The 15224-nt window shown below is 44.2% G+C and overlaps 1 protein-coding gene across 2 annotated transcripts in view; it reads right to left on the minus strand.

The window, feature by feature from the left end:
- Nucleotides 1-5505: 5505 nt before the first annotated feature.
- Nucleotides 5506-15224, minus strand: part of LOC135909687 (cell adhesion molecule Dscam1-like) — a 301290-nt gene continuing 291571 nt past the window's right edge. For both annotated transcript variants that reach the window (XM_065441717.2, XM_065441716.2), the window contains exons 23-25: nt 12506-12672; nt 9585-9660; nt 5506-6501 (exon numbers count right to left, since the gene is read on the minus strand). In XM_065441717.2, coding sequence (XP_065297789.1) covers nt 6461-6501; nt 9585-9660; nt 12506-12672 — 284 coding nt within the window. In that variant the 3' untranslated portion in view covers nt 5506-6460. The remainder of the gene's footprint in view (nt 6502-9584; nt 9661-12505; nt 12673-15224) is intronic.

The following is a 15224-nucleotide window of genomic DNA, read 5'->3' on the forward strand; positions in this document are numbered from 1 at the left end:
GGTGTTGCATTAGTACGCAAATACATGCACTGACACATAATCTAGGCTGCACCCGCCGTGGTGCGGTAGCCTAGTGGCTATGACGTTGCACTGCTGAAGCCTCAGGTTTGATCCCAGCCATGGTGTCTGCGTTCCGAAGGGGCGGAATACAAAAACGCTCATGTCCTGTGCATTGCGTGCACGTTAAAGAACACCAGGTGGTCAGAATTAATGCGTCGTACCTATAAATCGGTTCATGTTGGCATGTAAAACACCAGAATTGTTTTTTTTAGTCTCGCACGCGGCAGCCACATTTCGACGGGGAAGAAATGCAAAAAATGCTTGTGTTCTTAGCTTTAGGTGCTTGTTAATAAACTTCTGGTGGTCGAGCTCAAGGCCCCCATTATGGCGGGCCTCATGATCGGATCGTAGTTTTGGCACTCAATCCTTGTGGATGCTCTCTTTAACTCCACATGCGTTGTTGTAGGACATCAATGAAGACAGAAACAAAAAATCACCTAGGATTACGATACTCCCTATTGTGAAATTTGAGCTCAGCCGTGGTGACGCTTGGACATGATTCACAGCAGCCGCGTAAGACAGACCACTGATCATGCAGCGCATTATTCATGCAGCACATATATGGCATGGTGCGAGGCGCTCACCGCATGTCATCTGTGAACAGACGGCGGCACTTAGACGGCGCTAAAGTCCCTTGATAATTTAAAAGTGCTGCCACTCTTTGAACTCTGCTGCCGCCGCTTGCAAGGTCGTTTCAACTCACTTTCAAGGTGGCGTGTGAACAGAAAATATCACGCGACCCAGGAAGACCAGAAGCGACTCAAAGCATGTCCAGCCGTGTATAAGAGATTAATGGTTAGCCAAATTAATTATTAATTAGAGAATAAGTTAGGGTATATTAAGGTGCAAGAACAAGTATTAAGGAGGATTAGGGTGGATAGAGGAAGATTAAGGTGGATTAAGGTTAATGAAGGCGTATTAAGACCGTTTATAGTGGATTAAGGAGACGGGTGTATAAAGGATGATTAAGGTACATGACAAGTGATTAAGGCGTATTAGGGAGGATTCAGGTGGATGGAGGATTGGGCTCTATTAGGGCGCATTAAAGTGAATTAGGGCTGATCAAAGAGGATTAAGACCGATTAGGGTGGATTAAGGAGGGTTAAAGTGGATTTGGGTTGATGGAAGTGGAATAAGGTGAATTACAGTAGGCTTTACAAGGCTTTCGCATTCGCACCTCAGGCGCTACCTCAGGACACCTTGGATTTTTGGAATTTGCTTTGAACTGCACTTCCGCGCCCGCATGAGTGGGCGACGATTATTATTTCTCTCGGACATAGGCAATGTGCAGGGGGTGTTCACATAATCGGACACGCTTGCTCTTGATATCGACATCTAGGCAGACGCCGGGAATCCACTTTAACAGCGAATGTTTTAAAACCACCTTTCTGAGGTTTTGTTCTGCGGGGAAACATTTTCTATTGATTTACCACGAGCCTAAATCATTGCATCAATGCGTTTTGATTACGAAGGTTGAGCAATCAATCATTCTTGTGGTCATGATGTAGTAATACAGAGAGTATTCTGCAGGCAATAATGGTTAGCACTGCAACTTATTTCATCCTAATCCACCATCCTCTTTCATCGACCTTAATCCTCCATCAACCTCAGTCCACCATAATTATCCTTACTACACCTTAATCCTGCTTAATAACCCTAATCCATCTCAGTACAATCACTAATCAATCATTAATAAACTTTGATAATCAGTAATCATCTCTGATACACGGCTGGACAGGCTTTGGTTCGCTTCCGGCCTTCTTGGGTCACGTGACATTTTCTATACCTCACAACGTGACTTTGAAACAGATTCAAGGCTTTCGCTTAATACACCACACTCGGAGAGATGCGCCACGAATAGCAGAAAAAGTTGTGCCATTCACGATTTTAGCTTAATTATCTCGGGATAAGTTCACCGAAGACCAATTTGGAAGCTAAATCCTTCGGAATTACGGCATCAAGAAATTAAGGCCCGATGCATTACCAAGCCTTTTTGTAGTACGAGTAAACACGCCTTTGACAGATTATGGAAGTAGCACACCACCATCGGTTCTTATAAAGCCTAGACCCCACGCCTGTGTTTTAAAAAGTTACAAGGTAAATATCCACATACAAAGCATATGTTCCAATTTCTCTTGGTGGCGGTGAAGTTCAAATGAAGCTGATAAAAAGGCGCCGTTCGAGAAAAAGGCACTTCGTTAGCTCGCTTGAGCACACCACCTCCACCGTTGACACCGCAATCGAAGTGATTGCTGTGGAAGGAGCTTCGATAAAGCAGTGCAACGTGGATACCGGCAGTTATTGGAGTAAGCCATTTATGAACCTGTCCTGTCACAAACGCAACAACCAAATCCTTCAGGCGCGCAGTGCACTGCGCGCCAAAGGGGCGAACGTTGGGAGCGTCTGCTTTCTGTACCCGGCCGAGGTGCCGCCATCGTAGGCGCCCAGGAGGAGCCGAGAGAAGGAGCGCGGGCATAGGAGGAGGAGAGGGGACATGTCATTACTTAAAGATCATTCAGGCAGTTTTAGATGGCGCTAAATTATCAAGGGGCTTTAGATGGCGCGCTCCTCTGGCGACATCTCGTAACTGTCGTCGGAAATCTTCCACGGCACGGCGCTTCTCATGCTTTCGCCATACCCTCCTCCGCCTTCCGCCTCACGGTTCCACTGCACCCTCCTCTCCGCTTTCCTCTTCGTGCCTCTTCTCTCTCGCCGTTTTTTTTTATAGCCGCCGCTGCGCTCCGCGTTCGCTCTTATCTTTCGCTGTACTCGTTGCCGTAGGACAACGATGCTCGCCGCAGGAATGGGTGCTTATGAGCCGAGCTCTAAAGAATTGCAGTGCGTTTCTGTGGCAACTGTCTCAAATTATTAAAGATAGGGGATCTAAGATTAAACGACTATTCTTGCTAGCCCGGCTCCATATAACAGCAGTGGAATCTGAACATCGCCCTTAGTCACCACTACAATTATTAACGGCGTTTTGCTAAGTAACTTAATGACATTAGGGGACATGTTGTAATTGCACAGTTGAAGTCTGCCTCTACTCAAAGCGCATTTTTTTCTTTTTGCTGGACGCGTCATGCCTAGTATAGTTCGGAAAAATCAAACGTCATGAAATGCGCTGGCATTCCAGTTAACAGTTTTCTGTATTGCCTATTTCCACAGCACGGGAACAGTTGGAACAGCAGTGCATTTTGGTGCAGATTTTGATTACATATCTATCGAAACTAGTGCGAGACAGGATTTATGCCGATTGCAACCTGCTCCCTAAAGTCAAAGCTAATTTCTAATCTTTTGTTCGTTATGGTGCAGGCTACTTATTCTTATGTCTGCTGCTGTTATGAAGCTTGGGCAGCAAATATAAATTTGTCTCAAATCGCCCATTTTTGAACGCCTGAGGCAGGCGTCGCAGAAGCACGTGGTGCTGTAAGCGTCAGTGGAAGTCATCAAGACCAGCCTAGTAGCAGGCTGCAGCGGTCACATTCCGATGGGGGCGAAATGCTTGCGTACCGGTGCATTGGGGTCGCATGTCAAATAAACCCAGGGGATCAAAAAAAATAATAATACCGAGTCCTCAGCTACGGTGTGCTTCATAATAAGATCGTGACTTTGGCACGCAAAATCCCAGAATTTAATTCGTCCCATGGCGAAGCACGAGATCGCCGGAGTGTGAAGTGGCTGACGATGTGAGATGATCGTTTTTTTTTATTCATCCACAACAGTCACATAATGTTGAACACAACTGGCACCATGTTGCTTGCACCTGGTAGTTGAGTAGTACCTGAATGCTACGATAACAGCTTGAAAGAAATGGTCTAGAGCTGTTCACTGATATTAGCACGATGCATACCCTGCACTTGTTGGTGTGAGTCAGTTAGGCTCATGTTCGTATTTGTAAGTAGATAACTGATTTGAAAAATGGAAATATTCAGTCAGTTCAAACAACTTGGAAAGCTTTGCTTTTCCGAATTTACGCTATGCCTGCAGCCGGCTTTTATGAAGAATCTATTTGTACAGTTCACAATTTCCAGTGGAATGTATGTATGCAACAACCTCAGATCTTTTTGTATAGTCGGTGACATGCTCGTATTTTCTTGTGGTAAGCGCTTATCAAAGCTGTAGCATTTATATTGTGACAAATTTATTAGTCTTTAACGTGTAAAATTAGGATCCAAGTTTGTTTCCACTTTTTTTAACTTTGTGCATGGTTTCGCATTTAATTTCGGCTCACTCCACATCTCTAAGTTAACGACAGTTACCTTTTTTTTTCAAAATCAAGAAAGGGGCTGACAGATGGAATAGCACACTGTGGTATGACGGTTATAAACAGGGATAAAGTCCCTCAGAAAGGCTCGCCAACGTTTCGATAGGAGGACCTATCTTCGTCAAAGGCGAAGTTGGTCCTTTAACGAAGATAGGTCCTCCTATCGAAAAGTTGGCCAGCCTTTCTGAGGCACTTTATCCCTGTTTATTACCTTTTTTTGTTACTTTAGGTTACTCTGGTTTATTTCAGCTGCTTGCACCAAAATCTTCTTGCACTCGGCAACTAACCTGATGGTCCCAGGTTGACCTCCTGTACACTTTTGTGCGCTGTTTATATTTTTGACGTCATGTACAATTTTGCCAGCTTGCGTAACAAGACAAATATGTACAATGTTATATTCATAAATGGAGCAAGTCAACTACTAAAATTAGTGTTATGCCTGTTCCATTCTTTTCTGTCACATGCTATTTCACATAGTAATGCGCAAATGCTTGATTTACTCAAGCAAATGCGTTATCATGAACACACGTTGGACAACATACACAGTATGGACAGCGTCCCCCACTGTTAGGAAAAGCACCTCATTAATATTCAGTCTCAGTAATTTAACCTCCATGTTACTATATGATGAAAAACCTGCCAATGTTATGCTCACACCGATATCAAACATAGAAGTATCACCCTGGAGGACTTTGTTGCAAATTAGCTGCTATGAGCGCCTGAATACTAATAGACAGTATTACTCTCAATAGTAGATGACACTGTACATAATAACCTAAGATATTATACTCACGTTTTCCACACAGTCGGGCAGTGTTTCAGAGTCGTCTAGAATTCCTTTGTTATAATTGTCTCATGCTGCCACTTGCCAGGCACATTCTAATAGTGGAAGAGCTGTGCAAAGCACTTGGTGATTTACGTGTAATCGCACCATGTCCTGAGTAGCTAATGTTGCCGTAATCTATATGACTCCTTCACGCATCCTTGGAGGAAGGAGATACTTTTTTTGTCAACTGTCTCTGCTATGGGTCATATTAAAATATTGTGCCCTTCAGGGTGCAATTTCGTTTTACAACGCTAATGACCCTGTGGCCATTTATTTCTCCGGCGCTGTGCATCTCCGGCAAATTACTGTCAAGAATGATGCCAAGCATTTATGACAGGGAAGTAGCCATAACACATAAAATACACCACGATTATGATTGTGATCATTGTTGTGGAACATAATTACACGCTTAAAAGTGTAACGCCCATACAAGTCGTTCATCACAGACTTCAATTCGCAATTTGGCTGTTAGGGCGGCCAAGATCGGGACAGCTGCGGTAATCTGGGCCATGACAAATTCATACACTTGTCAAATTAGCCATCTCGATTGCTTGCTCCGATTGGCTCATCAATTTCGATTGACTCCTCTCTGATTGGCCCAAAGAGTGTATGGTCGCACCCACTGTTAAGTTTGCCTGCAATAAAGCATGCAACGTCGCTTAAGCAATGAGCTTCAATTCAAGACACATGGCAGCTGAGAGTTGTCACAGTGGTATGTGCTTAGAGGTAAAATGCGCCAAGCCGACAAGCTCCTTTGGACAAAATGAGAGAACAACAAATAAAGAAAATGGGAACGAAGGTGATGCGTCACATTGTCGACTCATGTCTGTCTACATTGTCGCACACTTTCTCGAACGGTGCATTGTCCCGTCACACGCACGCATGCACACACACATACTTCGGTCCAGCTTTTGTACAAGGTAGCGCGATCAAAGGCGCCTTCGTGGTTCTCCATCGTTGACAGCACGTCTTCAAAGAGGCCACACACACAGTGTCCACATGTTCGTATCTACAAACCGCACCAGCATACTTTGAAAGTGCCGTGGCCAGCCCGCTGCTCGTAGATGATTGAAGCGTAGGTCCCCAGTATGCCAGCAGCCGCTCTGTACACGCTTCTTCGTTGAATAAACCGTTGTTACTTCAAAGTTTTTTTCGCACTTGTGTTGCAGGTTGTCGCCACAAATGCGCATACTAGTATGAAGTGATCACGTCCGCGTTTCAGTTAGTTATTTTTTCGTGAAAGCACGGCACAGTGTCCAGCCTGCACCTGAGAATTTGTTTCCTGCACCTTATGAAAGACTAGACTTGTTTCAGGTGACCCTGGCCGCCGGCCTTCCGTTTCTTGCTAGCGCTGCGAACATAAAAATAGGGAGGGGTTCAGGTATCAAGAAATCGTTAGCAGGGAAACAACTTAAAGTAATAAGAATGCAATCTATTCTTCCTATAAAAATAAAGGCATATGGCTTGATGACCTCCGTAACCAATGGGTCCACATGAACATATACGGAGTGGCCACCAAAGTTGCATTGCCTAATTTACAAGCAGTTGAACAATGCTGATGATGATCATCATCATCATCAGCCTCGTTGCGCCCACTGCAGGGCAAAGACAGCTCCCATACTTCTCCAACAACCCCGGTCATGTACTAATTGTGGCCATGTCGTCCCTGCAAACCTCTTAATCGCATACGCCCTCCTAACTTTCTGCCGCTCCCTGCTACGCTTCCCTTCCCTTGGAACCCAATCCGTAACCCTTAATGACCATCGGTTATCTTCCCCTCCTCATTACATGTCCTGCCCATGCCCATTTCTTTTTCTTGATTTCAACTAAGATGTCATTAACTCGCGTTTGTTCCCTCACCCAATCTGCTCTTTTCTTATCCCTTAACGTTACACTCATCATTCTTCTTTCCATAGCTCGTTGCGTCGTCCTCAATTTGAGTAGAACCCTTTTCGTAAGCCTCCAGGTTTCTGCCCCGTAAGTGAGTACTGGTAAGACACAGCTGTTATACACGTTACTCTTCAGGGATAATGGCAATCTGCTGTTCATGATCTGAGAATGCCTGCCAAACGCATTCCAGCCCATTCTTATTCTTCTGATTATTTCAGTCTCATGATCCGGATACGCGGTCACTACCTGCCCTAAGTAGATATATTCCCTTACTACTTGCAGTGCCTCGCTACCTATCGTAAACTGCTGTTCTCTTCCGAGACTGTTGAACATTACTTTAATTTTCTGCAGATTAATTTTTAGACCCAACCTTCTGCTTTGCCTCTCCAGGTCAGTGAGCATGCATTGCAATTGGTCCCCTGAGTTACTAAGCAAGACAATATCATCAGCGAATCGCAAGTTACTCCCGTAGCTCTTATCCCCAATTCTTCCCAATCCAGGTCTCTGAATACCTCCGGTAAACACGCTGTGAATAACATTGGAGAGATCGTATCTCCCTGCCTGACGCCTTTCTTTATTAGGATTTTGTTGCTTTCTTTATGGATGACGACGGTGGCTGTGGAGCCGCTATAGATATTTTTCAGTATTCTTACATACGGCTCGTCTACACCCTGATTCCGTAATGCATCCATGACTGCTGAGGTTTCGACTGAGTCAAACGCTTTCTCGTAATCAATGAAAGCTATAAATAAGGGTTGGTTATATTCCGCACAGTTCTTTATCACCTAATTGATAGTCTGAATATGGTCTATTGTTTAGTAGCCTTTACGGAATCCTGCCTGGTCCTTTGGTTGGCAGAAGTCTAAGGTGTTCTTCATTCTATTTGCGATTACCTTAGTAAATACTTTGTAGGCAACGGACAGTAAGCTGATCGGTCTATAATTTTTCAAGTCTTTGGCGTCCCCTTTCCCATGGATTAGGATTATGTTAGCGTTCTTCCAAGATTCTGGTACGCTCGAGGTCATGAGGCATTGCGTGTATAGGGTGGCCAGTTTTTCTAGAACAATCTGCCCACCATCCTTCAACAAATCTGCTGTTACCTGATCCTCCCCAGCTGCCTTCCCCCTTTGAATAGCTCCCAAGGCGTTCTTTACTTCTTCCGGCGTTACTTGTGGGATTTCAAATTCCTCTAGACTATTCTTTCTACCATTATCGTCGTGGGTGCTATTGGTACTGGGTAAATCTCTATAGAACTCCTCAGCCACTTGAACTATACCATCCATATTAGTAATTATATTGCCGGCTTTGTCTCTTAGCGCATACATCTTATTCTTGCCAATTCCTAGTTTCTTCTTCACTGCTTTTAGGCTTCCTCCGTTCCTGAGAGCATGTTAAATTATATCCATATTATTCTTCCTTATGCCAGCCGTCTTACACTTGTTGATTAACTTCGAAAGTTCTGCCAGTTCTGTTCTAGCTGTTGGGTTAGAGGCTTTCATACATTGGCGTTTCTTGATCAGATCTTTCGTCTCCTGTGATAGCTTACTGGTATCTTGTCTAACAGAGTTACCACCGACTTCTATTGCACACTCTTTAATGATGCCCATAAGATTGTCGTTCATTGCTTCAACACTAAAGTCCTCTTCCTGAGTTAAAGCCGAATACCTGGTCTGTAGCTTGATCCGGAATTCCTCTATTTTTCCTCTTACCGCTAACTCATTGCTCGGCTTCTTATGTACCAGTTTCTTCCATTCCCTCCTCAGGTCTAGGCTAATTCGAGTTCTTACTATCCTATGGTCACTGCAGCGCACCTTGCCGAGCACGTCTACATCTTGTATGATGCTAGGGTTAGCGCAGAGTATAAAGTCTATTTCATTTGTAGTTTCGTCATTCGTCCACTTTCGGCTATCCCGCGTGCGGAAGAAGGTATTCATTATCCGCATATTGTTTTGTTCTGCAGTCTACTAATAACTCTCCCCTGCTATTCCTAGTGCCTATTTCATATTCCCCCACTGACTTGTCTCCAGCCTGCTTCTTGCCTACCTTGGCATTGAAGTCGCCCATCAGTATAGTGTATTTTGTTCTGTCTTTACCCATCGCCGATTCCACGTCTTCATAGAAGCTTTCGACTTCCTGGTCATCATGACTGGATGTAGGGGCGTAGACCTGTACGACCTTCAATTTGTACCTCTTATTAAGTTTCACAACAAGACCTGCCACCCTATTGTTAATGCTGTGAAATTCATGTATGTTACCAGCTATATTCTTATTAATCAGGAATCCGGCCCCTAATTCTCGTCTCTCCGTTAAGCACTGGTAGCACAGGACGTGCCCGCTTTTTAGCACTGTATATGCTTCATTTGTCCAGTGGATGATCATTGATCAATAACGAAGTAGCCTCTATAAAACATTTCAAGTGTAATCATGCAGGTCTGTATGTAGAATCCCGTATAATAAAATACCTTATAAGGAGGTTTTTGGGGTGCATTTTCTTCTGTTGCGGATGTTTTACGAGCATGTGTTTGTCTACAGTGAATTCCTCACCTGGACACTGGTATATGTGACCGTCAGACCTTGGCGGCCGTGGCGTTCGTTTCACAGTGGCATAGAGGGGCTCATCCTAAAAGAAAGAGTAAAGTAGATGACATAGTTAGGAGATCAGCTACAGATGCTAAGAACGCTCGACACAAATCTCCTTTATGGACAGGGTGTCCCAGCTAACTTTAGTCAGAGTTTAAAAATGTTCCGATGTACTTTAAGACTACCCGACCAAATGCATGCTGCTGACTATTGTATGGAATAAGCCGCACTATTTTTTGTATTCTTAATTGCATAATTAGTCAAGATTATTTAATCAACTTCAGAAGCAACGCAGTTAGGCAAAAAATTCTAATTAGAAAGTTGCAGAGTGCTTAGCAAAACGTCCGATTAAACAGTTCCTACCTTTATATCTATTAGGCATTAGTGTCTTCCCGCTTATTGCAGACGCCCGCGAAATACAAAAATAAAGAAAAATACCGCGTGACATTTGTGCGCCGTGATTGCAGCACTGCCAAACGTTCCGCGTACCGACGAACGTAGCATTTAGCCTGGTGTGCTGCCGCTGCGCATGCTTATCGCTATCATAAACCGCCGCGAGGGAAGCTCACCGGTGGCGTAAACCGCAAAGCCAACGCCTGCTTCACTGCCCTGTCTCCATTTAACTCTTTCCGTACCACGCCCAACGATGGTTGGAAACGCCGCTTTCGAGACCTTTCGCACCGCTCATGCACACACTTCGCCATCGGACGTGGAGGAGGAGAACTATATGTTATTTTTCTAAGCCGTTCAATTTTTTTTTTCCCAAGGGGCGGTAATTTTTGAAAACGCTCCGAGTAGTAGGAAGCAAAAATGGCTGCCTCCGGAAGCGGTGCGCGCGCTTCGAAATATCGCAGATTTCGTGATTCCGCTGCGTCTGCGGCTCATGTTATCGATGGATCAAGTAGCAGTGAGTCCGAGGATGCTGCCTTCTCGTCGGACTTCGATTCTGAGAGCGACGACGACGCAAACCAACCCGAAACATCGGCGGCCGCAGAACGGCACTCCCAGGTGTAATGCTTGTAGATAAATTTTTCTAGCGGAATACTTGTTAAATGAAACCTTTTAATTTTTTTTTTCGCATCTAGTGCCTATTAGATGACAATACATTTTGTATGTCATAATTTTTGTTACATACTTTTTTTAGTAGATACAAACGTGTCTTTACAAGCGTTGTTTAGTGTTGTTCCAAAATCTTGATTCTGGCAATTTATATATATATTATGACATATATTTCGTTAATAAATATTGAATGCGTGAAAAGCGCATTCATTCTGGTTTTTATTTATGTATTACACAAAATATTCAGTGCAGTGGTTCGTTCAGAAAAAAAAAACTGCAATAACCTACAAGAACACCCCTTTTCCCCATGGTAGGGAGAGAGTAACACGGCAGTACACCCTGTTAGATGCTATGTTCGTTTGTACGAGAAACGTTTGAGAGCGCTGCAATCGCAACGCGCAATTGGGCATGTTACGTGGTGTTTTCCTTTCTTTTTTTGGTATTTCGCGGGCATGTGCAATAAGCGGAAAAACACTAATACCCAATAGATAGAAAGTTATAAATTGTTTAATCGGACGTTTCGCAAAGTGCTCTACAACTTTCTAATCAAACTTTTTTTGCCTAGCTTCATTGCTTCAGATGTTGGTTAATTAATCTTGACTAACTATGCAATTAAGGAAAATACAAAAAATAGTGCGGCTTACACCATACAATAGTCAACAATACGCATTTTGTGGCGTTGTCTTAGAGTGCATCGGCATATTTTTTTAAACTCTGGCTAAAGTTAGCTGGGGCACCCTGTATATGAGCTTCGTTTAAGCTACATTTGATAAGCCTGAACTTATTCAGGAGAGGTTACATGTAGCTAACCGTTTCACCAGTGCAACACATGACGTCGCCTACGCGTCGCTGTTGGTTTCACGCAGAACTTGCAGAACGAGTTAATTCCGTGCACTTGCGGGAGAGGCGTATAAGGCCTCGTGCAGGAGATGACGTCAGTTTCGCAGGAGCACAGAACTGGCATATTGAACTGCACTAAACTAGTTCATGAAGTGCAAAGTGAATCGAACGTACCTTTCATACTGCATGTTCTGAAACTCGTTACGAGATAGAACTGCTGCCTAAAGTCAAATTGTCTTTATTTTTTTTTTCTCCTTAAGAAGAGAGGGTATATTCGAACCACGAGATAATTATCAACAGATCTCCGGGAGGGTGTTTTTAAATACTGACAGGCTTTAGGTTAACGTAGTTCCAGGCTACTTTACATGTGTTTTTTCAACCTGGAATATCTACTGTTTGTCAAAGCGTCACTACACTCCAGTAAGAAAAAATGACGTCGTCTTTGTGTTTCACTTCCCTATAAGAAGCATAATACTGTGTCTGCATAATTTGCGAAATGCTTAATTTCGTCAGACGTTAACTTCAGGACAGCATCTCCCAAAATGATAGAACCACTTTACTGATAAGAGAGAGAGAGAGAGAGAGAAATGCAAATGCAAATGAGAGAAAGGCAGGGAGGACTTTACTGACAAGGTGTCCTAAGCCCTAATAAGGTGTAATCACTTGAGCGCCACACTCGAAAACTAGCTAGCCGACGTTTAATACTGGCTGGCATGCCTTTATTCACAACGACCGTTACCGTTTTCATGATAGTATTTGAGCTGACTCGCACGGGTGCATGCTTTCAACGCACATACACATATTGCGGCTTGTAAAACGAAGGGAATAACAGAAGCGGGCTTCTCCTCATAACGCATCGTACTGCAGAGAAGTAAGCTTTACATGTTAATAAAAAGTGTATGTTACTACTGTCATTTACGAGCGTGCGTTTTAAACCGCGTCGCAGCGGCGCGTATGCAAGTCGCGCGTAAAGGAGCGCTTCTCACCATGTGGTCCGTCCTCTTTTCTGGGCCCCTGGCGCCGAGTTGCGTGGTGGCGTAAGGTGCCGGGAAGAAGGCACTGCTGGAGCACTCCTTGCCCACTTTGCCTTCCAGGTCGCTCATCTGCATGGCCTCTTGCATGCCATTCTTTCGGGTGCCGTAAAGCGAGCTGCCTGCAAAAACGGGTGCCGGTAGTGACATCAACAGCCTGTCCACGTCCTTGTGGTTCGTAAGGCTGCTACACAGCTACTTAGAGTTCAAATAATACCTTGTTATTAAACGGACACTAAAGGGCAACACAATATCAGTTAGGACTGGTAAAGTATTCTTTCGAAGTTTTGTTTTAATTGATTTGGAGTAGGGAAAAAAAGTGATTATTGCTGGAGAAAATGAAGGCCAAACTTTTCTTTTCGTGAATTTCGCGATGAAACCTCAGTGCAACTGGGTCTGTGTGATGTTATGCATTCCAAATTATTTTCTCGTATTTGGGACCGTTCTTTGAGCGCAGGAAAATTTATGGAAATTTCATGGGTCGTTCCTTTAGTGTCTTCAGAATGCAATCAATAAAGCCCATGTAGACCAAGGACGTTAGCGTAGGCGCAGTCAAATCCCATGACGTCATGGCAAGCTGGCGCGCGATATGTAGTGCGGTGTTGCCACTCGTCTTTAGTTTTGCGTCTTTTCTGGCTCACTGAGCGCCCTCTGAGGGCAAGAAACCGTTCTTCTGTTGCAGAAGCGTATTTCAGTAATACAACTGAAGGTCGTATTCTTCTTCAAACATCTATAGAACGTACTGACTACACCTCGGTTGTAACTTGACGCATTTATGGGGCCTCACGTGCCGCTGCCGAAGCTACAGCTTGACTGTGACAGACGCCGTAGACAAGGCTAGCTGGTTAATCTGGTCGCTTCGACGCTGAGCAGCACAAACAGACGGACGGCTCTGCTAAGATTTCAATAAATGGTTTGTCTACTTCATCCTTTTAGTCCATCAATATCGTTTCCTCGGCGCGCGTCCTGCAACATATTTTTACAGTGAAGCTGTGTGTGGCTAGGATCCCGGGATTCTTTCGCGTCCGTCGATAGAAAAACATCATCATCAATGGCTCATGGCCCCTTAAGCGAGCGAAAAATGCAACGGCTCATTGCCCCGTAAGGCAGAGGCTAGAAGCACTCAGCAAAATGAAGCGAACAGTGATTGGATTCTTTGGAATCACGCATACAACATACCGAACATCATGTCAAAAACTATCATCATCAATGGCTCATACCCCCGTAAGCAATGGCTCATGCCCTTGTAAGGCAGAGGCTACAAGCACTCAGCAAAGTGAAGAGAACAGTGCTTACATTCTTCGTAATCATGCATACAAAATACAGAACAGCATGTCGAAAACTATCATTATCAATGGCTCATACCCATAAAAGCAATGGCTCATACCCCCGTAAGGAAGAGGCTACAAGCACTTAGAAGAGTGAAGCGAACAATGTTTACGTTCATTGGAATCACGCATACAACACACAGAACAGCACGTCAAAAACTATCATCATCAATGACTCATACCCCAACGCAACGGCTCATACTTCTGTAAGGCAGATGCTACAAGCAATAGGCAAAGTGAAGCGAACAGTGCATACATTCTTTGAAATCACGCAGACAACATACAGAACAGCACACGTTTCAATAAGAACAAACTAAAAACAAGCATACGAACCACATAATTGATAATACGGCGCTCGTGATAGCAATGCGAAGCACGTAGCACTCCCCGCAAAATTTTCCCGGTAAAAATTACTGTTGCGCAAGCTGCCGCGGTTACGCCAGCCTGCGACGTGGGGAGTGACGTCACTAGCCTTTCGTATATATTACCAGCCTAGCAACTGATTTCAATGTTGTTGCAGCACGGCTGTGGACGGGGGGGGGGGGGGGGGAGGGGGGGGAGGGTTGCTGTCAAAATTACCATTACTCTCACTCCTACCATTACTATAAAGCCATAAAGCATTGCACACTCCCCTCAGCAGTTGTGGTGGTGGTTTTCAACAGCTTCACTGGACATCAACTTTTGCAGCGACGAGATGTCGAGTTTTCTTCGTACAAGCATTTTTTTCTACATTTAGGACCATTCATCCACCATACCTTTAATATCTCCTCTGAGCTCACTACTACGTAATGGAAAAAGAGGAACATCGAACAAATATTATCTTCCCGGAGTCAGTTTTTTTTTAAAATTGGCTTTAATACGTATTCCATTGGCGTAGTGGTGGCCATACATGACACAGCCTTCAAAATGGAACAGTTTCCTTCTAATGTTCTTGTCTTACGATATTTCAGAAGCAGTGCAAGGCGAAACCATTCGACTTATGAAATCGAAAGATTAGTGGTGTCCAATATCGATGTATCTAATTGTAAATAGAACTAGGGAGAAGATCGGTGCAACTCGAAATTCCACATATTCCACACTTACGACACCTTGGAATATGAAAAGCAGGCTCGGTTTGCAAAAGTGTTTATTTTATTTTGTTATATTCATTGCTTCAAGTTAGCTACTCTCGATGAGTTAGCAAAGAAGAAAGCCGATGGTGTCCCAAAGACGCTCGTGGTATGAGGTGCAAAGAGCCAGCCTGGCTGCTGCATCGGTTCCCCAGCAATAGCTCGAGACGGAAGCATGCACTTGACTGGCTTGCTTCCATCGCTAGGTGAAAGAACACCGACACATCGCACGTACAC

The sequence above is a fragment of the Dermacentor albipictus genome, chromosome 3 (genome assembly GCF_038994185.2).
Source record: "Dermacentor albipictus isolate Rhodes 1998 colony chromosome 3, USDA_Dalb.pri_finalv2, whole genome shotgun sequence".
Lineage (NCBI taxonomy): Eukaryota > Metazoa > Arthropoda > Arachnida > Ixodida > Ixodidae > Dermacentor > Dermacentor albipictus.